The sequence below is a fragment of the Cnephaeus nilssonii genome (genome assembly GCF_951640355.1).
Source record: "Cnephaeus nilssonii genome assembly, chromosome: 5".
Taxonomy (NCBI): Eukaryota; Metazoa; Chordata; class Mammalia; order Chiroptera; family Vespertilionidae; genus Cnephaeus; species Cnephaeus nilssonii.
Window position 1 is genome coordinate 43,187,313 of NC_137076.1, and position 24,135 is coordinate 43,211,447.

A 24,135-nucleotide genomic window follows, 5' to 3' on the forward strand; every position below is an offset into this window, starting at 1 on the left:
GCCTTTAATTACTTTGGTAAATTACACATAAATCGACCATTTTAGAGGGTCAAATAATGAGAAATGCTGTCTTTAGCTTCTTAGCAGTGGTGTACTAAGGGCAGAGTGATGGAGTTTTCTGTCCTGGCTGAATAGTTCTCAAAAGAACTTAACCAATACGTAATATTTTCCATGAAGAATATTTAGTCACTGACACTGTTTTAAACTGTGGACATGTCATTGTTTTTATCTAGAGACAAAGCATCCCAATTTGGATGACTCCAAATGGCCTGTAATTGGGATGCCATAGTTGAAGAATAAATCCGTCATGTCTATTTAAGTTCCAATACAATATAGCATCCCACAACTACTGCTAATTATGAGATTTAGGCCAGAAGAACTGTGAAGATGAGATGGAATTGGGGTTGGAGCATGTACCCTGCCTCTGTTCTATAATGACTTTCTTTCCCCAGAGATATCCCAGTTTAGTTTTTGCCTTAGGACTTATAAGAATATCCATACCCATGACTGAGAGAGTAAATATTTGTTTTATTTACAAGCTCATCATCTTACATGTCTTAACACTATGCCAAATGTGTCCTGGGAGTAGAATAGTTAAAAATATCTTTTTTTTTTTTTAACTTGGCCTCTATTGATTTATTTAGTGTTTGTTATTTGTGACACAAAAAACAGAACTGGTCAAGTGAAATGATTCAATTTGGCAGAATAGTCATTATTCTAGTCAACAAACTGTCCCCAGCATAAGTGCATTCTGAAGTTTACAGAGGTTCAACTTCTGAACCAATGGAAATGAGAGCCTAGTAAGAGTAAACAGAGAAAGCTGATTGGCAGGATCAGGGTGACCAGGATAAATAAAAGGCAGCAGTAGAACATCTGGGAAGGTCAGTGGTAGCTTCCATTTGGAGCCAAACCTTTTCAGGCAGAGTGTTTTCACCATGAGTGGCTGCCCATTCTTAAGAAATGACTTTGCGTAAGTATTTATCTCTCTTCTAAATATGGTTAGGCTCTTAAAAACGCTGAGTATGAAGACTTTAGTTTCTGAATTTCAAGAGCATTGAAAACTGTCACCCTTATTCCCTTGTTAATACTCTTGAAAAAAAAAATAGCAGTAAGAGAATTTTAATGACTCATATTATTAGTTACTGTGCTTACTCAAGATCTATTTTCTTACATCACATATTTAATCTGCAGATATGATTTAAGAAAACTATCTTTAGAAGGCAATGAAGAAGACAAATCACAAATTGGTATAAATAAAGCCAGCAAAGGAGGACTTATCTATGGGAATTATCTGCATGTAAGTGGCTGAGTATCGTAGTGTTTAGCTTCCATTGTTGGGCATATATTTTGTCTAGTGTTTTTTTTCTCTCACTCATCAAATAGTTTTCTGGACCTAATGATATCCATTTTCATATAAATTTATGCTTTCTCAACTTTGTTAGAATAATTCAAGAGACTCATACGAAAATTCGGCAGAGAACCCAGAATCTGGGCGCAAGAGTGTAAATGATCAGATGAGTGTAGGTAATTGGCAGGCATTGTACAACTTGTATAGATACGACAACTTCACTAAATCCTAGACTAGGTAATTACAACTTATTCCAGAAAAAATTCTCTTTTAAATCCCTTTTTAAAAAACAGAAATGTTAAAGGCCCATGCTTTCTCGAAATCATCATACCTAATAAAATGGTAATATGCAAATTACCATCACTCCGCTACACCCACGATTGGGCCGGCTGGAGGCACGGGGGGCGGGACTCAGGGTGGCCGATTGGCTGGTGGTAGGAGTGGGGGGCGGGGACTCGCGAGTCCCTGACCCCCGCTCCTCCCGCCGGCTTAAACGGCCGGCACTGCTTAGGCCGGCGCTGCGGAAGACGCTGGTGGCGGAACTCGGGGTGGCCGATTGCGTGGCTGCTGGCACCAGTTTTCCGCCAGCAGCAGTTTTCCTCTGGCCACCCGCCCGATCGGAGCGCCTCCCGATCGGAGTTCCTCTCGGGGTGGCTGATTCTGCTGGCTGGAGGCGCTCTGCTCGGCGGGTGGCCAGAGGAAAACTGCTGCTGGCGGAAAACTGGTGCCGGCAGCCAGGTGAAGGAAAAGTCTATTGCACGAAACTTCGTGCAACGGGCTCCTAGTTAATAAATAAAAGAAGGATGATACAAAGGAGATACTGGAGATTATTCTGGGGTATGTTTCAGCCTGTTTGCCTTCTATATCATTTAAGAAGTGAAATAGATGGTGCTCTGGATGCCTTCATCTATGGGTTTCTAAAGATAAGCTGATCAAGAATGGATAAATCTTCTTCAAATAGGCTCTTTAGGGGAATAGAATAGTGGAAGACACACAGTCAGCTAAGCAACTTGACAAGCTTTTATCATACTCCTTTTAAGAGATACAAGAACAATGACTTCTCAATAGTGTGATAGCATTTGTTATCATGGAACCCTACCAAATATAATATTCTTCAGAAAAAGTAAAAACCATAAATTCAACTTACTGTTTATTTATAATAAGACTCATTTATTTTTTAAAAGTAAATAGAAAGGATCCTGAGAATTTGAGAATTCAGGGACTTTTTTTCAGTATTGTATTCTACTTTGTATTAAAGTTGATAAAAAAACAAGTTTTGCAATTTCAAAATCAGACACATTTTTTAGTTTTATGAGATATAATTGTTATATAACATTGTGCAAGATGAAGATGCACAACCTGTTGATTTGATACCTTTATATATTTCTATATGATTACTGGTATAACATTTAGCTAACATGCCTATTATGTCATATCATTGCCATTTTTTTGGTGAGAACATTTAAGATCTACTCTTTTAGTACCTTTCATATATATAATACAGTGTTATTAATATAATCACTGTGTTATACATTAGATTTCCATAACTCATTTATCTTATAGCTGGAAGTTTGTATAAAATCAGGTGTTTATTTATTTATTTTTTTGTTTAAAGTTAGAAAAAATTTTGAATGCACAGGAGCTTCAAAGTGAACTAAAGGGAAATAAAATCCATGATGAACACCTTTTCATCATAACTCATCAAGGTAAGTTGCACAAACGTTTGGACAATAACTATTCCGTAAGCATTTCCCATCAATAATAAGGAGAGCTACAATTCTTTTAACTGTCAAATGGTGAAAGATCAAGGAATCATGGTTGTTAGAAATGCTCAACAATATTTTACTGTCAGATCAGTTCTCATAGGACCTCCTGTGATTAGTAAGTCTTCTTTAATGTTACTTCCCTGCTAGTTGAATCAGGTTGAACTTTGAGATTTCCCCTATGTCCAAGGAGACTTTTATCTTGGAATTGACAAAGAATTTTTAAGTAAGATGTTACTTTTTTTTCTACTTGGAAGTTAAAAAAAAATTACTTTCAAGAAATAGAGCACTCAAATTTATTGTGACTTTATATACTCCCATATAAATCTGGTACTTAATAAAAATGTAAATCTTGTTGAAAATGTGTGTTTATCCTTTTCAGACTTAAAACCTCTGGGCAGGCAGTGTTTTCTTTCCTTTTTTTAATGTTTCAGTGATACTGTTCCTTGATTAAATATTTTTTGTCTTTTTCTGCTTTTGAAATGAGCCCCCAATTACAAAATGTCAAACTGCATTGACCCAGTACAGAGATGCTCACAGGAAGGACAGATAGCAGCAGCAGGTGGCAAGAGGTGGGAAGTGATTGAAGCTGTGGCTACAAACCTTCACAGGAAGCTAAAACTATCCAACAGGTTGTGCTCTAATGTTAGCACAGGTTAGACTAGCCACTACCTTGGTGGGTAGCCTCAGTATATTTGGGTTCAGATTTTACACTTCCTTCCATTTAAGAGTCCTTGATTTGAACTGATGGCCTGATGGCACTGGACCAGTCTATTCGTTTTTCAAAATGCTGTTGTAGACCTGATAGATGTGATTGAGAGACTTCAGCATCTCTTCGCTTCAGTGACTGCATCTGTTTGGCCTATCCTGGCTGATACTTAGCTTAGCCAAGATCCACATGCCATTAGTGAGCATCAGAGATTGATACAGAATGTCCTGTCTGCCCTTCCACAATTCTCTTGACAATAGTTGTTTTACAACTTGCTGGCAACAGTGTCAGCATTTAAATGGCATTCCTTAATCTGAAACTGAAGTTCATTTTCATTGGGAATATCCTTTCATGTTGCAAGAAAGGCCTGGCGCTCCCTTTTGCCATCTTCTACAGAAAGCACGTTGAGTGGGATGAGGCAGCTGAAGTAGGACACATCAATATTGTTTTGCACAGCCACCTGCAGGTCACTCAGAGGCTCCGTCTTCATGGCTGGGCCCATGACTGAGAGGCAGGGAGACATCAATGCTCTGGTCTGGCATCAGTGGTGTCTGGATGGCCAGAGGAGAGCTGGGGACAACACCAAAGCTGTTCTTGTTCAACTAGATTGCAGTCTCATGTGCTGTAGAGCTCTGTTGGTGAAGCTCATTTCCCAATAGAAGTGTCCTTGGTGATGAGCACATGTTTCAGAAATCTCCAAGCCTTTAGCCTCTACTGCAGGCAGCCAAGCAGCCTTAGGAGCCACCAGGTGCCATGCCAATCCCTGTAGAGAGTTAAAATACAGTAAAACCTCAATATAACAGACTAATTCCGGCAAGGGGTAGTCCGTTAAAGCTGAAGGTCTGTTTTATAATGAAGTAGGTTTTCTGAATGTTAAAAATTTGACACATTAGTTAGCTTACCTGTTTTTACTTATGTAGACATGTTTGTGGAATTAAAACTAATTATATATGAAAAGTTTAATTTCAAAGAAAAGTTTTCGCTATGTGTTACTGTAATTTGAAATGTATACTGAATAGATCTAGTAAATGCGTGCATTCACCAGTCACTGCGAGTAAACAAATGCACAGGACTGGGGAGCGGCTTAGCACATGTTGGGAACATCTGCTGCAGATGTTAAAACTGCTGCAGAAAATCACACCAGGGGATAACATAACCAATTATCATGCCTGATGGGGTGTGATCACGTGTTAATCATTCAGTGAATGTTGTTTATAAGTGGTGACTCTTGGATTTCAATATGTAGACTTTAGTTGTAGATATGCAATGTTTATTTATGTCGGCAAAATTACTACAGGTTTTTTTTCCCAACATATGGCCTATTCACTAAAATTTGTTAAAAATAACAATGGATTACTAACAAAAAAAACCAACAACCTGTTAATTTAATTATAAGCAAATCTTGGTTAAAAGCATTTAAAAATTAACAGAGTATTAATTTTCACATATGACATACAGACTGGAAATTTTGTCTGTTAAATCTGAAGTCCAGTCTGTTAAATTGAGGTCTGCAAAATTGAGGGTTTACTGTGGGTCATTGAGACCACTGCTAACCATAGCAGGAGTAGGTGAAGGAGCAAAGGTTGCAGGCACTGGTGATGGAATAAAGGATTGTCCCACTAGACTCTCTAGTCCTCCTCCCAAGAGACCCACTGCCCCCACCTGCATGGAGAATATCTGTGGCACATTGACTGGGGGATAGAGGTCAAGGTTGATAAGGTGCCCCAGAAGGTCACCTTGAGAGGGAATAACTGGAGGCTGGTCGAGGTTAGTGGCAGTGGTGGTACAACATGAGCAGTAGTTTTTCACGTAGGAGTCCATGACTTTGAGAGTTTAAAAAGTCTATGAACTCTGAAATTGTGTGCAAAACTTTGTGAATGTGTCTTAAAGAGGTCTGTGACCCCAATATATTAAGATTTACTCTAAAATTGTTGGTGTCCTAATACTATCCTCTGATTGTCCAGGACCCAATGACCCAAGCTAGTCATTGGTCCATTTCTAGATATGATTTCTTGGCTTACCAATTCTTTGTGTTTTTTCCTCAAATGGTAGTTTGCTTCATTGACTGGCTAAAAGGATTCACTCCTTTGAATAAAAATTAAAAACAGAAAATAGCCGAAGCCGGTTTGGCTCAGTGGATAGAGCGTCGGCCTGCGGACTCAAGGGTCCCAGGTTCGATTCCGGTCAAGGGCATGTACCTTGGTTGCGGGCACATCCCCAGTAGGGGGTGTGCAAGAGGCAGCTGATCGATGTTTCTCTCTCATCGATGTTTCTAACTCTCTATCCCTCTCTCTTCCTCTCTGTAAAAAATCAATAAAATATATTTAAAAAAAAAAAAAAAACAGAAAATAATTTACTTACTTTGTATTGGTGGCGTATACAAAGACAAGATCAATAGGGGGGAAATCATGGCCGGGTAGCAAAATTTTGGAATCAGAAAATTGTTTAGAATCCCATCTCTACCGTTATAAATTGGGAAAGCTTGGTCAGGTTCCTTAACCAGTAACTCTTTCCATTTCCCCATGTGTAAAATCGAGAAAATTGTTGTATTTTATCATTCATAGAGTTCTTGTGAAGATGAAATGAGGCAATGCGCATTAAGCACTTAGCCCAAGGTATAGCATATAATATGCATACAGCAAATGGTAGCTATCATTATTTGATAGGGAGACTTTCCCTTCCTCCTTCAGTTACAAAACATAATCAGTGAGTCATGGGGCAAGCCACAAAAAGCTAAACCTAAAAAATCGCTACGTAAACTGATCCAGAAAATATCTGCTTTGCTCTTTGTCCAACTATGAAAATTAAATTCCAAAAGTATCCTGAAATGTAATTTAAAATATAATTTGATTCCCTAATTAGTGCAGAAACATAGCCTGCAACCAAACGGTAGCACCAAGTAGAATGCACTAGAGATCTCTAAGATTATTGGTTTTCTATGCTCAGCTAATAACTCCATTGGCTATTTAATTCATTTATTCATAAAATAATCACCTGGGTTTATCCTATACCAACACTGTGCTAGATACTGAGGGAAAGAGATGAATAAGACAAAGTTTTAGATTTAGACTACTCATAAGCTTGTCATCCCCCAAATTTTCTAAGCCCCCGGAACACAATGTTTTGTCATATTCATCAGATTAGTAAATATTGATGTTTCAGTTTACAGATGAAGTTGAGTGTCAGTTCTGCTTCTCTGTATACCTCTATCTTCCAAGGGGACTGTAGAATTAGATTATGTGCTATATCCTAAAAAGACTTAAATAGCATATTTGTTGAGAGAAATCAGTATAATAATAACAACTACAAAGCATATAGATAATATGCATAGCACTATTATACATTTATCACTAACATTTGGTTATAGCATAAATTAGGGCTATATTGGTATTTCTTGATTTTTAAATTACATTTTTATTTCTTTCAATGTGTTAAACATGTCTTTTATATCATTAGCAGAGGCCCAGTGCATGAATTCATGCACAGATGGGGTCCCTTGACTGGCCAGCTAACAGGGCTGTGGGAGGTTGGCCAGGGGAAGGGACCACAGGAGGTTGGCTGGCCGTGGGAGGTTGGCTGTGGGAGTGCATTGACCACCAGGGGGCAGCTCCTGCATTGAACATCTGACCCCTGGTGGTCAGTGCATGTCATAGCAACTGATCGACCTGGCGTTTGGTCATTTGGACAATTCGGCTTTTATATATATATACTAGGGGCCCGGTGCACGAAATTCATGCACTGGGGGTGGGGAGTCCCTCAGCCCAACCTGCCTCCTCTCACTTACTGGGAGCCCTCAGGGGATGTCCTACTGACAGCTTAGGCCCGCTCCCCACGGGGAGCGGGCCTAAGCTGCAATCTGGCCTCCCTTTGTGGGAGGCAACTGGCCTGATCAGGGGAAGGCACCAGCCCCATCACCCCGCTGCTGCAGCCACTGCCAGTCACCACAGTCACCAAGGTTTTTTCATCAACATGGACTCCAGTCCCTTCACCAAGAAAAAAGGACAACTTTCTTTAGGCATTTTCAAGATGTGTCTTTCATAGGATAGGCATTTCTTTCTTTCTTTCTTTTTTTTTTTATCCTCACCTGAGGATATGTTTCCATTGACTTATAGAGAATGTGGAAGAGAAAGGGAAAGACAGAGAGAAACATCAAAGTGAGAGGAACACTTTGATTGGTTGCCTCCTGCATGAGCCCTGATCTGGCGCCCGGCCAGGGAGGAGCCTGCAACCTAGGTACATGCCCTTGATCAGAATCGAACCCAGACCCTGCTGTCGGCAGGTCGAGGCATTATCTACTGAGTCAAACCGGCTAGGGCAGGATATGACATTTCTTAGCCCTCCAGCAGCGGACCTTCGTTTTTTTTCTCCAGAAGTGTGGTGGAAAAACCCTAGATCACCTTTTTGGATTCTTATTACCCAAGTTACTAAGAATATTATGAGTGGCATACAGGAAGCTTAGCCAATGTGCAGTCAGAAAAGGTGTTTCCTGTATAGTTCACACCAATCGCGGGCTGGGCCCTCCCCAGGCCTAAAGCCTCTGGCCGAAGTTTTAGGCCTGGGCAGGGGCCCTCCAGCTCTCTGATAGCCGACTCCGCCCCTGCCCAGGCCTGTGCAGGCCGAAAGACTCTTGGGCAGGAGCAGACCCCCAGCTCCCTGCGATCAGGAACGGACCCCCAGCTCCCTGCGATTGATCGCAGGGGGTCCGCTCCTGCCCAGGCTGAAAGCAGACCCCCAGCTCCCTGCAATCGATCACAGGAGCGGACCGCCAGCTCCCTGCGATCAATCGCGGGGGGTCCACTCCTGCCCAGGCCTTACCTCACAGTGACCTGGGTGCCAGGATGTTCCTCAGACACAGGTGCTGGGCACCTATGTATGCAAATTAACCGCCATCTTTTTTGGTTAATTTGCATAGTCACTCTGATTGGCTATGGGTGTAGCAAAGGTATGGTCAATTTACATGTTTGTCTATTATTAGGTAAGATAGATGGTCAAAGAGGCTCCCAAAACTTTCCAACTGACAATGTGTTTTTTTTTCATTGCAGCTTATGAACTCTGGTTTAAGCAAATCCTCTGGGAATTAGATTCTGTTTGTGAGATCTTTCAGAATGGCCATGTGAGTTGTTATATCACAATATTGGTTCCAGGCTATTTTTGGAGAATGTAAAAAATATACCTAATGAGAAAAAAATTAACAACAAATGGTGGTTATTACTTAATGAAAAAAAAAAAATTTCCCTCCACTGGACAAGAGCTTAGTCACATTTTCCCAATGCCATTGCTACCCCAGAGTTTCACATTTCATTCAAGTTCCTTTCTAATTTCAGTTTCAAGCCCCTTATTTAGAACTCACTTATTATTAATTTTTTTATTTTTATTTTTTGCTGTTAAGAATAGTTGTTTTAGCTGATGGTAGACTGCCAGAATAGCTGGCAATGAATAAGTACCTGAGTTGTATTTCTAATGAATATTTGCTGTGGGAAGATAGGAACAATAATGAAGAAAGTAAACAGGAAGAGGTTTAAAAAATAGTAGCAGGAGAAAGAAACAAAGAAAAAAGTCGAGGAGGTGGGGAGCATAGGCAGAAAAGGACAAGAGGGACCAGGGTGCTAACAGTGGAACCTCTGGTAATGGCAGAGTCTGAACTGCATTCTCCTGCCTCCTGCCCTGCTTTCTGCTCCCACATGCCTCCCAGACACAGGGCACAGCCTTAGGTATCAGGAGGGGCTGGGGAAAAGAGAACAGTCATACACAGGCAATCCTCTTCTATATGTGCTTGCAATTTCCTTTTATGTCGTTGGCAACTTTGTTCCTCAGTAAAGAGCAGATTTATTCTGGTGTTGCTTCACCCTCACCCAGAAGTTCCCATGCTACTGTGACCTTTATTCCTTGAAGCAAACGTAGAGAGAAACTTGCTTTAAAATGAGTGGGTGTTGCTTTCCAGAATTTACTTCTAACTTGCCTCCATGTAATTTTCTATTTTTTAAAATTGATTTCAGAGAGGAAGGGAGAGGGAGAGAAAGAAACATCAATGATGAGAGAGAATCATTGATCGGCTACCTCCCTCACACCACACACTGGGGTTCCAACCAACAACCTAGGCATGTGCCCTGACCTGGGAATCCAACTGAGACCTCCTGGTTCATAGGTGGATGCTCAACCACTGAGTCATGCTGGCTGGGCTGTGATTTTCTATTTTTAAAGAAAGATATATGATTCTGATTTTGCAGACATTCCTTGCAAGCAATTCAGTTATCATTAGCTCAATATCCACAGAATTACACTTCCGATGTTTCTTTCTGAAATAAAGATAAAGTTCATAGGAATGTACTATTGTTTCTAGTCTATTTTGTAACTTCTAAAAATCAGAATTGATTTCTTAATGTCTCATTTCTTAACCATCAGGTCAGGGATGAAAGGAATATGCTTAAGATTGTTACCCGAATGCATCGAGTGGTGGTGATCCTTAAACTACTGGTAGAGCAGTTTTCTGTCCTGGAAACAATGACAGCCTTGGATTTCAATGACTTCAGGTATGCACCTGTGGCTTTGTGGTAGCTCAGTGGGGTTCACCTCCTCACTTTGGTGGGGTAAAGGAGAGCACGTGTGGTGTGTGACATGAGGAGCCTGTCTTACACTGTCACTATCAGCACTTGGGAGTCTTAATCATAAAGAATTTGAGAAGTTATTAAAAATTTTCATCACTTGTTTTTACATACAAACATAATATGATTAATTTCAACTCATCGCAGTGCCCTGTTTTTATCCAAAAATAATTTTAGACTACTTATCAAAATGGCTAAAGTGGCTAATATAATGCATATAACAAATTTTGTAAAAACTAAAAGCTAAAAATAAAAGAGAAACAGGGGTGATAGATAAAGAAGGATGTCAGAAAAAGCATCAGAATAAGTCATGGATTGAATTATCAATTTTAGTTCTACATTTCCAGGCAGCCAAAGCCATATATATATATATATATATATATATATATATATATATATATATATATACTAGAGGCATGGTGCACGAAATTTGTGCATGGGGTGGGTGTCCCTCAGCCCAGCCTGCACCCTCTCCAATCTGGGACCCCTCGAGGGGTGTCCGACTGTCCGACGGGCAGTTGGACATCCCTCTCACAATCCAGGACTGCTGGCTCCCAACTGCTTGCCTGACTGCCTTCCTGATTGCCCCTAACCACTTCTGCCTGCCAGCCTGATCACCCCCAACCACTCCCCTGCCAGCCTGATTGATGCCTAACTGCTCCCCTGCCAGACTGTTTGTCCCTAACTGCCCTCCCCTGCAGGCCTGGTCACCCCTAACTTCCCTCCCCTGCAGGCCTGGTCCCACCCAGCTGCTCTCCCCTGCAGGCCTGGGTCCCCCCCAACTTCCCTTCCCTGAAGGCCTGGTCACCCCCAACTTCCCTCCTCTGCCGGCCTGGTCACCCCTAACTGCCCTCCCCTGCAGGTTTGATCGCCCCCAACTGCCATCCCTTTCAGGCCTAGTCCCTCCCAACTGCCCTCCCCTGCTGGCCATCTTGTGGTGGCCATCTTGTGTCCACATGGGGACAGGATCTTTGACCACATGGGGGTAGCCATCTTGTGAATTGGAGTGAAGGTCAATCTGCATATTACTCTTTTATTAGATAGGATAGAGCAGTGGTCGCAAACTGCGGCTTGCGAGCCACATGCGGTTCTTTGGCCCCTTGCGTTTGTGGCTTGCGAGCTGCGGTTTGCCGACCACTGCTTTAGGACAATGAATTGGGTGATACCTTAGAGCAGTGGTCGGCAAACTGTGGCTAGCGAGCCAAAAACTCAAGGGGCCAAAGAGACGCATGTGGCTTGCTAGCCGCAGTTTGCCAACCACTGGGATAGAGGCCTGGTGCATGGGTGGGAGCCAGCTGGTTTGCCCTGAAGGGTTCCCGGATCAGGGTGTGGGTTCCCTTGTGGTGTGGGGTGGCCTGGATGAGGGGCCTGTGGTGGTTTGCAGGCTGGCCATGCCCCCTGGTGACCCAAGTGGAGGCCCTGGTATCTGGGATTTATTTATCTTCTATAATTGAAACTTTGTAGCCTTGAGTGGAGGCTTGGGCCGGCCAGGGTGTGCAGGAAGCTTGGCTTCCTCCATTGCCGGAGAAACCCAAGCCTCTCTCCTGCTCTCTCTGTGGCTGCAGTCATCTTGGTTGGGTTAATTTGCATACTCGCTCTGATTGGCTGGTGGGCGTGGCTTTGTGGTTGTAATGGAGTGATGGTTAATTTGCATATTACTATTTTATTAGATAGGATATATATATATATATATATATATATGTATACACACACACACTAGAGGCCTGGTGCACAAAATTCATGCACGGGGGAGGGGTGTCCCTCAGCCCATCCTGTACCCTCTCATCTGGGACCCCTTGATGGATGTCCGTCTGCCCATTTAAATGGGCAGTCAGACATCCCTCTCACAATCCAGGACTGCTGGCTCCCAACTGTTCACCTGCCTGCCAGCCTGATCACCCCCTAACCACTCCCCTGCCAGCCTGATCGACACCTAACTGCGCCCCTGCCAGCCCGATTGCCCCTAACTGCCCTCCCTTGCTGGGTTGGTTGCCCCTAACTGTCCTACCCTGCAGGCCTGGTCACCCTCAACTGCCCTTCCCTGCTTGCCCGGTCACTCCTAACTGCCCTCCCTTGCCAGCCTGGTTGCCCCTAACTGTCCTCCCCTGCAGGCCTGGTTGCTGCAACTGCATTCCCCTGCAGACCTGGTCACCCCTAACTGCCCTCCCCTGCAGGCCTGGTCCCTCCCAACTGCTCTCCCATGCTGGCCTGATTGCCCACAACTGCCCTTCCCTGCCGGCCATCTTGTGGTGGCCATCTTGTGTCCACATGGGGGCGGCCATCTTTGACCACATGGGGGCGGCCATATTGTGTGTTGGAGTGATGGTCAATTTGCATATTTCCTCTTTATTATATAGGGTGTGTATGTGTGTATATGTACACACATACATGTATATGTATATGTATGAATACATGCATATATGTATACATGTATATATGTATGTATATATGACATATATAAATATATACTCAGAAAAAAGCTTTTATCATACCAAATTTAAAAATAGATTTTCCTAGAACATTAGGTCCATTTGATAATTTAATATATAGACCAACATGTTTGACATTCAAAGAAATGTAGCAAAATTCCTTTGTGGTGGATTAAAAAAATTGAAGTCTTAGTACCAATTAGATGAAAGACACTTACAAAAATGTAAGAGGTTGTATAGCTGTGTAGTGTAGGAGTAATAACATTTTGATTGCCTTTTTTTTGTCTTAGGCAACATCCCCTGTATTATATTTACAATATGTCATTGGTGCTCATAATAATAGTAGGTAGTGACATCAATGATGGAATGTAAGTTTTAGACAATGGAATACTACTCAGCTAGAAATAAAAGGAAATATTACCCATTGCGACATTATGGATGGACCTGGAGAGCATTATCCTAAGTGAATTAAGCCAGTCAGAGAAAGACAAATACCATATGATTTCACTCATATGTGGAATCTAATGAACAAAATAAACTAACAAACAAAGTAGAAACAGATTCATAGATACAGAGAATAGACTGACAGCTGTCACAGGGGAGCAAATAGGGGGCTAGGTGAAAAAGTTAAATGGATTAAGAAAAATAAAAGCCTCATAGACACACACACAGTATAAGTTTTAGGAGGGATTGTATAATATTTATAAATTATGAAGAGTCTTTTAGCACAATTGAAAAAAATATATTGCTCAATGCCCACCTGTTTTTATTTTAAGAAGACATTTAGTATACACACATACACATATATGTGTATATGTATTTCTGCATGTCTACATACATAAGACACTTTACAAACTATACAGACATTTCAACTTTAAATTGGTTGACAGATATCAACAATGGTGTTTAGGTAGCTCATTTTCCTTATTTCAGTAATGCCCGAACCACAGGTCCAATTCTAGGCAGCTATGTGTTTGTGTTCTTGATGATATCTAGGAGAATAAAACTGTGATTTACAATGTCAACACATTGCTCTCTTTTTCTTCTCTTCCCTCATTTATTCTCAAAGAGAGTACTTATCTCCAGCATCAGGCTTCCAGAGTTTACAGTTCCGACTATTAGAAAACAAGTTGGGTGTTTTTCAGAGTTTAAGAGTCCCTTACAACAGGAGACATTATCGTGATAACTTCAAAGGAGAAGAAAATGAACTGCTACTGAAGTCGGAGCAGGAAAAAACACTTTTGCAACTAGTGGAGGTACGTGCTCAAATACTCTTTCTAAGGTCTACATGCCTCTTTTTAATTTAGCTTCTGCTAGATAAGAATTGTACAACTAATATCAAAGTTTGGTCACATTAATTATAAATAAAAACAAAAATTTATAAAATGCTTACGTTGATAAATTCAACTAATTAAAGTATTTAAATATTAAGAACTCTCTTCAGAATTTTAGAAACATTTATATAACCAATTATATGTTAATATTCAATAACCTCCTCATCTTATTAAAGCAATTCTTCTAAACATCCCTACTAAGCAAATTTAATTTGAGGATTTTTAAATTAAGTGTGGTTAATTATTTAATAAGCTTTATTTCTTCAAAATAATTTGTAATTGAAAAGTCCCACAAGTTGTGTATTTTTTGTCAAATCATATTACTAAGAGTATATATACTCTTTAGAATTTTTCTTTTTATGTTTTACTTCCCCAAGGGTCTATAATGGTCTTGAGAAATTACTAATTTGTTTCTTCATAAATAAATTATTAAATAAGTATTGTATTGTCTTGATTTACTTTATAGAGGCTTTTCATTTGCAGATTAAACTTTTCTTTTGGTGAATTATATTCTGTACACTAATCCCCTGGTTACAGTTAATATGGATATATATATATATATATATATATATATATATATATATATGTATATGTATATGTATATATAACAGCTTATAAAGATAGGGATAGAAAGAATCAGAAAGCTAATTTCAAACCCAAATGAAAACCCACAGGGATGTATGAATTAGGTTTTATTTCTGATTAAAAAGTCTTGTAGAATATTAAAATAATTGAGTAGTTAGTGTATTTCAAAGTTGCTAATTATACCATGCTCCTGCATTTAGAAAAGATCATATATTAAACATGTTTTAATTCCTTCAGACCTTAAGACATAAAGTACTTTGAGAATAAACCAGAGACTGCATTAAAACAACATTTACATATGTTCATAGATTTATAGAATAAATAGGAATTTTTATAATATATATATTTTAAAATATATATGTACATATATATTATTGATTTCAGAGAGCAATGGAAGGAAAAGAGAGATAGAAACATCAATGATGAGAGAGAATCATTGATTGGTTACTTCCTTCACGCCCCCTACTGGGAATGGAGCCTGCAACCCTGACATCTGACCTCACTGGGAATTGAACCATGACCTCCAGATTCATAGGTTGATGCTCAACCACTGAGCCACTCCAGCCAGTCATAGTTCTTAATAAATAAAGATTAAACAGCTGTAATATGATTTCATTAAAAAGTAAGACATGGAATAGAATTGATTTCTATTTTTAAATGAAGAAATTGAAGGGAAAGAAAATATTTACACACGAAAAGCACCTTATTATATATGTTTCTCAAAACCATGAAAATATTCTGTTTCAAGTTTATAAATGTCAGTTATAATGTATCTCACATATTTAAAATTTTACAATCTATTAACTTAAAAATAATGTTTACTTAAGGCATGGCTGGAAAGAACACCAGGTTTAGAGCGACATGGATTTAACTTCTGGGAAAAGTTGGAAAAAAATATTGTTAAAGGCCTGGAAGAAGAATTCAGTATGATTCAGGTATTTATGATGCCTTAAGTAAATATAATTTTACTACAGAAAGAAGTATTGAAAATTTTATTTTAATAATTCTCCACTTATCTCTTAAACTTACATTTTTTCTTATGTTATTTTTCTTTCACAAAAGCATATACTTAGAATATATTATATGATTGATTTAATTTTATTTATATACAATAAAAATTAAATTAAGAATTTCATTGTAAGCAAGAGTTTCTTTGATAAATAGATGAGGTTAATATACCTTTTTATTTGTATCGAACATTTCAAGATTATGACTGATTCTAGACAGAAGTAGGTTCACAAAGGCACAGTTCTTCCTATTGGTTCTCAGACAATGTCAAGTTTCTCACTTGAGAAAATATTGTTGATTTCTTGATTCCTCATTTCCTTCAAATTACAGGACTTTCTTCCTTTTTCATGACTAAATTTCTTGAAGGAGTTGTTTTAATTCTATGTCTTGAGAGGCTTTATCAGTAGTGCTTAATGTCTTGAAATCACACTGCATGTGTTCAAGTTCCACCTGTACTTCTTAATTGTGTGACATTGAATGTATTTGACTTCTCTTTGTTTCACTTTCATCATTGATACAATAGAAAATAAGAGTATCTACCTCATGGGATTATTATGAGCACTAAATTAGATTAATACCTGTAAAGTGTTTTTAGAACAGTAGTTAGTATAATTATTCATTTATTTCTCATCCAATCTTCAACTCAATCCAGTCTGTCTTCTTGTCCCTTCATTCACAAATAACCTCCATGTACATAAATCCAATGGCCATTTTTTTATCTTCATTTATCTTGAGCTAATAGTGACGTTCAATACTAATGGCTATTTAACTCTTTTTTTTTTTTGAACATTCCCCCCCACCCCTCTTAGATTTGGTACACAATATTTTATCTTCATCTAAATGTCTAATTTCTCTGCCTCCATTACTGGCTCATTAGACAAATAAATGGTGGGATTTCCCAACTCATTGGTTTATAGCCTTTGTATCCTTTGTATATATTATTTCACTACATTAACTCATTTCTACCCACTGCTTCAATAGCTATTTATGCACCAGTAAGTCTCAAACAAATACCTCTAGTATAGATATCCTCTTAAATTTCAGATCATATACTTAACACCTTAATTTATATTTCCTACTGGTCCTCTCAAACATACACTGATTAAAAGAAAAAAAATTCCCTTTCATCCACTCCTGTATCAACTTGGTCTTCTCCAAGTTTTTCTCCTATAAACTAGTGTGTCAAGTCAGACTGGTACCATTGGTCCTTGGTAACTCCCTCTTCCTCAACTGACTTCATCAAGCTATCACCAAATGCTATTGACTTAACCTTCTAAATAGTTCTCAAGTATCTCTCTTTGATCTACCACCACCCATCAAGTGCAGACTGTCATTGTTTTCCACCTGGACTAAAGTCATATTCTCTCAACTATTTGACAAGGCTTACAATATGGCTCCATTCCAATTTATTGTCCACATTGCAGTTTGAGTAATCTTTTCAAAATGCAAATCTAGTCACATTTGACTTCTGCATAAAACACTTTGATGTTTTCCCATTGCTTTCAGCATAACAATAAAAATCCTTAATATAATCTTCAAGGCATTTTATGATCTCCCGTGGGCCAGTCATACTGAATTTCCTTTAGGCTGAATTTAGTTCTTTGAGTTTATCACCAGTCTTTTTATGTTATTCTCTGGGTTTGGAATATTCTTCCCCAGGTAACTCCTTTTCATTCTTCGGTCTTGTCTCAAGGTCTTCAGGAAAGCCTTTTCTGACTCCCTTACTACTATGTTATCATGGCACTATACTGCTTCTGCATACCACTATGGTATGGGACACTCCTGAGTGTTCAACATTTAATGTTCAGGTGATTATTTGTTCTACGTCTTATTTCCACTACATAATATATTGAATAAGATCACGGGACTCAATTTTTGCTCACTATTTTATTTATCACCTGTGCATGACATTTGCTAAAAAAAAAAAAAAAGGAATATTTACTTGGCAATAGTAAACATATAACTTTTTAACAGTTTGGTTCTTCTGAGAACTTGAAGATAATTGGGTTAACTAATTTTTTTTTCAGCTTAATTAATTGGCTTATAAGTAGAGTATGTGCTGTAGGCAGAAAAATAAGAATTTTCTTAAACAAATCAATTGATATGAAATGAATAAAAAGAAAAGTATGAAATATATCTAAAAAATTACATTTACAGGTTATAATACTGAATATAGAATTTCAGTAGCATTAATAGTTTTCCTGACTAGGAATTCTTAATTTTCCTGAGTGGAATAACCTTACTGTGCTAAATAATTTTTGTCAAATATTTGGTCATATTGACCACTTGTATGCAGTTATACCCACCTAAGAACAGGACTCATGATATTTATTAAGATAACTAGAGGCTCAGTGCATGAAAATTCATGCACTGGAGGGGGGGTGCCTCAACCCAACTTGCCCCCTCTCACAGTCTGGGAGCCCTCAGGGGCGGGAGGTGACTTGGTGATCAGGGGAAGGTGACGCCCCATCACATCTCTGCTGCTGCACTGCCAGCAGTGCAAGCCTCAGCCGGCCCTGGTTACTTGAGCCTTGGGCGGCCCTGGGCGGCTGGGCAGCTGCCATCCGAGGTTTGCCTGCACTTTGGGCTGGCCCTGGGCAGCTGGGGGGCTGAGGGGACTGGGGGACTCTGGAGGCAGGCGTGTGGAGCAGCCGGGCCCATTTGGGGGTGGGCCTAGCCTTGCCGTGCGCCTACCACCCCTGGGGGCTGAGGGGACTGGGCACCACCATGTTTGAGGGCTAATTGGGAGTCAATTAACATATTCCCTCCTTATTGGCTGTGGGTGCTGCCATCTTTGAGGGCGGGACAGTCAATTAGCATATTCCCTTCTTATTGGCTGTGGGTGGTGCCATCTTTGTGATGGTGTGAGGGTTAATTAGCATATTCCCTCTTTATTAGATAGGATGTTTAAGATTGATAAATCACTTAAATTAAACTTGAAGAATAGAACCAGTGACTATGAGGAAGATTCCTTCTCATAAACCATAATTTTCAAGTTGTAATATTAGGTGAAATGGTAAATATTCCAAGTACACCTTTTCTGCACCTGGCCAGTCTACTTCTCAAAGGCAATGTTTTGTAAAATAAGAATCTATTCTCGGTTGTGGGAATATTAATGAAGTATTTTCTCCAAAGGCTAAAAATGAGTCAGAGGAAAAGGAGGAACAAATGGCTGAATTTCACAAACAAAAAGAGGTGTTACTCTTATTATTTGATGAGAAACGTCATGAGCACCTTCTTAGTAAAGGTAGGTAATTTTATTCTTAAGGCTTGTTTCTTGGCACTGTACTATTGTGGCATCAAAAGATCAAATCCCTCTTGGGGAAATAAAATGAAAATTGATATTCTACTCATAGAAACAAACATTGGTTAGTGTTATATAGGATAACATTATATTAACAGTTTTAAATGGTCAGTTTGTCTCAAAAACATTGGTAGAAACTTTCATAATATGTCAAATATGAGGGATACCAAGGTACATGGAAAATGGCTTCTCAAGTAGTTCAGAGCCTAATATATACTCCCAAAGATGTATACATATTTTGAATAATTATAAAGTCAGTGTTATTAGAGCATACAGTTCATTTTCAAAATTTAAAAGAATCCACAGAAATGAGTAATTTTTTGTCAATGCCTGTTTTCAAATTGATGACCATTCTGGTCCAGGTACTGCTGATAACTCGAAGCAATGGAATCCCAAACATCAAGAATCATTTTGTTTGGTATTTGTGTGCCCTCAATTTGTCAACCGTTGCTGGTTTTGTACTGTAAACTTTATCTTTTATGTATCTCCATTTAAAAAAATCAAGTGAATCTTTAGGATAAATTTTTTGTGTTCAAAGCTTAGTCTGGTTTCACCCATTAGTTCAAATAACTTAAACCTGAAAAGGTGTGAAAATTAAATGTTATCAGCTATTAAAAAATTTTTGGAACATCCTAGATATATTTCAGTCTCCTTTTAAAATCCAATATTAAAACAATGTTTTATATAATATTTTTCAAATTTCAAACTAAGGATAAAATTTTAAACTAAAACTTACATTGCTTTCTAAAAACATACAACAATTATGTAAGGTGATGGTGCCAAATTAATACGACTACCCTAAATGACCTATTAAATTAAAACTTGCTATGTATTTTGCAGGTGAAAGACGACTCTCATACAGAGCACTTCAGGGGGCCTTGATGATATATTTTTACAGGTAAAAGCAAATTAGAAGAGAAACACAAGTTAAAATTGAGGATTAGCTATAGATAATGTATCAAATATAAAGCTTATAAATTTCAATCATAGTTCTATTAAGTTAATTCGTTTTGATGAAAAGCTTAGAAAATAATTAATTGTGAGGGTTTCATGAGGTTTTCTTTCTTTTTAAATAGTAAAAGTTTAACTTTATCTCTGTAGTTGGTTAAAAAAACACCCACTCAAATTAATAAAATATTCTTTTTATAATTTTATAATGTTACTAGAGGCCAGGGGTATGAAATTTGTGCACTTGAGGGGGGAGTCCCTCATCCCAGCCTGGGCCCTCTTGCAGTCCGGGAGCCCTCGGGGGATGTCCAACTTCCGACTTAGGCCCACTGCCCATGGGAGCAGGCCTAAGCCAGCAGTTGGACATCCTTAGCACTGCCACAGAGACGGGAGAGGCTCCTGCCACTGCTGCTGCACTCACCAACCGTGAGCTCAGCTTCTGGCTGAGCGGTGCTCCCCCTGTGGGAGCACACTGACCACCAGCGGGCAGCTCTTGCATTGAGCGTCTGCCTTCTGGTGGTCAGTACGTGTCATAGAGACCAGTCGTCCCTCCGTTTGGTCAATTGCATATTAGCCTTTTATTATATAGGATATTAAATGTCCAAAAAGATCGCAGTGCAATCTGCCTGAAAAATTTAGTCATTAAAAGTATTCCATCATTAAACAATGTAGTAGAATTATTCCTGTTTTATAAAGAAAAAAAATTTGTAAAGTGGAAATACCTTGTAAACTGTTGTTCTGCTTATTCAACAATTTCAAGTAAAATTAACTTCACTGTTTAATACATTTGAAGTGTTCTTTAAATGTCCACATACTCCTTTATATGTATGAAGGCCTCATCTTCATGTTTCATGAATTAAATGAGTCAGAATAGATAGCAAAAATGCCTGTTTACTGGATATATTATTTACTTGTATTTATTTAAATTATCCTCTCCAATCTTTCTTCAGAATAACAACATAAACAAAATCTTTTGACTCTTTTTCTAAACTCTTACTAAATGTATGCCATTCAAGTTTATGCATATTAAGCAAAAAATATATTGAGTTAGTTGAAGGATTGGATGAAGAAAGAGAATATATACATTACATATTATATATATATGTGTGTGTGTGTGCAGTATTTATTTTGTTTTTTAATACCTTCGGAAAAAGTTTTTTACTGTATTAGCTGGGAAATCTGAGATAGAGTATCTGACTGCCTTTTAATGAGATTCCATGTTAGGTGTGACTCTGGCTGTAAATTACATGGAATATTCTAGACTCTTTAAACAAATCCTGTAAATTGAGGGGTAGTATCCCCATTTTTGAGATGAAGAAGCTCAGATTGATTGTGTAATCCAGAGATGATGCCACAATTCCTAAGAGCAAAGTTGATAGCTGTTTGCAGGGCCAACAGATGATAAAAGCCATGCGCTTCCTAACACACTGGATTTGCTTGAATATATTCCTTTGTTTTATTTCTCCTTTAGGGAAGAACCTCGATTCCAGGTCCCTTTCCAGTTGCTGACTTCTCTTATGGAAATAGACACACTCATGACCAAATGGAGATGTAAGTCCTCCCCCCGCCCCCAGCTCCAACCCTATAACTCTTCTCCCCTGATCTGGCTCCTTTACTCCTTTTCTCCTGTCTGCCCTTCTTCTTGCTCTCTCTTTTCTTCCATCTTTTGTGTGAGTTTTTTTTTTTTTTTGATCAGCTTGACAATTATTCTCCCCGAGGGTCTATTCATCCAATGCACAAGTGGCACAGTACCTAGAGCCCACAGTAACTTTGGAGCCCATGAAGATATTTTACTTGATAATCAGAAGGAAAAAAATAAACTTTAGGTCCAAGGAAAACTTTAACATATATAATAGTAATTTATTTATTTTTATGACAATACAATTTAAAAATATATGAAACCTAGAGAGGCAAAATAACCAGAGCTCATTAAAATCGAACTATGGCCCCACTCTTTCCTATGTTGTTTATAAGCTAAATGTAAACACGGATGGAGTCAAATGGGGTGCTGAACCAAGTGGGTGCCAGGCAACCTGCTGGTCTCAAGTGACTCTCATAGGTGAACCTTCCATATGGCTAAGTGATAAGGGGTGAGCCTTTTTCTCAGAAGCAATAATCATTACCAACCCCTGGTTTTTAGAAAAATATCCATGGAGTTAATTTGTGTGTTTGCCTAGATAACCACGTGTGCCTGGTGCACAGAATGCTGGGCAGCAAAGCTGGCACTGGTGGGTCCTCAGGCTACCAGTACCTGCGTTCAACAGTAAGGTAAGATGGGGAATGCACCTTTTTATCTTGGTGAAAATCACCAGGTTTTTGTTTCTCCATGTATATGTGGCATTATTTAGGAAAAGTCATTTATACTTGTTCTTGTCTGCTGTCAACACATTTGTAGTGAGGTTAAGGCATTCCTATTAGAACTTTTGGAGCTCATTGTACAAATTCTTAGTTCTGGAAGTTTATTATTTTCATCTTGTGATGAAGAGGAGCATGGTACCAATGCCTGTGAGGGCATGGAGGAATCAATACAGGTAGAAAATGTCAACGCATTCTGGCTGAAGTCTGTACTAGATTAAAATAGTTATCATTATGTCCACTAATGTACACTTGGTGAGATGAATGATACAGCTAAAAATATAGTTTCTTATTTCCTGATAGGACTATATATTATAGCATGAAAACTACTTCTATCTACTCCAGGGAGTGCCCTTTTAAAATTTTTACAAGAAAAAGGTCAACATTTACTGAGCATTTAAAACATGGTAGAGATACTATTTCTAGGATATTTGTGTTCTTATTTTATTTAATATTCACAGCCTTATAGATAGAAGGATACATAGATAGATGCAGCCAAAAACTGAGAAACTTACAAACCCTTTGAGAAAAGATAGTCAGATCAAGAATATGTTAGATAGTTCCCTTTAGTCTCCAAAAATTCCTTATAGTACATAGTTTTTATTCCTAATTGTACCACCAGGTTGGCTAAGTTATAAAATGCACAGGTTCAATTTTTCATCATTTTTATACTTCTACTTTCCCTGGGGAGAAACTCTAGGTTGAATGATTTAGAAAATTCATCAGTATAAATTTTCACAACCATTATATATTTTCTCTTTCCCTGGGAATAAATTCTGTAAATATCTAAGATAAAATGATTGTACAAAATGAGCACACACACCGGTGGTGGGAAAAATGAACACTAATTAACAGCATTTCTAGTGTGTTATTATCTCATCAAATCTTCACAAAGGCCTGGCCAGAAGCAGGGATTGTAGTTAGAAACCAAGACACTGAGGTTTAGACAATTCATCCAAGATTGTAGGAGTTGGAAGTGACAGAACAGGATTTGAACCAAAATTTGACTTCAAAGGCAAATGCTCTTCCACTATAAAACTGCAACAGTTAAAATAATAAATAAAATAAAAAAATAGTTGACTAACAAACACAAAAGCAATGTTTAGTGTCAAAAATACTCTGTTGGACATTTATAATAAATCTAAGATGGCATTTCGATTTATAAATTCATTTATGTCAGTTACTTGGCAGCTACTTTGCAGGTGGGAAATATTTTCTAATGAATGACTAAATATTGAATACTGTTATTATTTTGAATACTGTTTAAAAGTCCGACACGAGACAATAATAAGGCTAGGTTTTAATCTGAACCAGCTTGGTCGGATCAATAATATGGTTTTATGGGCATGAACTTTGGATACAAAATAAAAAATGGGGCAATCTTAATACTAATAGTACTTAATATAATACATATGACATATACAATATGTAATATAAAATACAATATTGAATACTAGTTATTCATGGCAAAATATTGTTTGAAAAATAAAATTGATGAAAATTTTAAAGTATTTCATTTCAATAAATCTAAAACATCTGTATATGTTTTTCCAGTGATAGGTACAAGGTATTTGTAGATTTATTTAATCTTTCAACGTTTCTGATTCCCCGACACTGGATACCGAAGATGAACCCAATTATTCGTAAATTTCTTTACACGACTGAATATTGTGACAGCTCTTACTTCAGCAGTGAAGAATCAGATTAAAATTATCTGCAAAGTCTACGAAGAACGCTGATTTCTGTGGGG

At 38.4% G+C, this 24,135-nt stretch overlaps 1 protein-coding gene across 1 annotated transcript; it reads left to right on the top strand.

Annotated features, from left to right (window-relative positions):
* Positions 1-935: 935 nt before the first annotated feature.
* On the top strand, positions 936-24,135 carry TDO2 (tryptophan 2,3-dioxygenase; the record flags this gene model as incomplete). Its single annotated transcript, XM_079772064.1, has 12 exons — positions 936-970; positions 1,192-1,297; positions 2,964-3,054; positions 8,863-8,933; positions 10,223-10,350; positions 13,921-14,107; positions 15,598-15,705; positions 18,914-19,025; positions 19,923-19,980; positions 21,502-21,581; positions 22,208-22,298; positions 23,940-24,135. 12 exons carry the CDS (start codon positions 936-938, stop codon positions 24,091-24,093), a joined length of 1,221 nt encoding a protein of 406 aa, XP_079628190.1. The 3' UTR covers positions 24,094-24,135.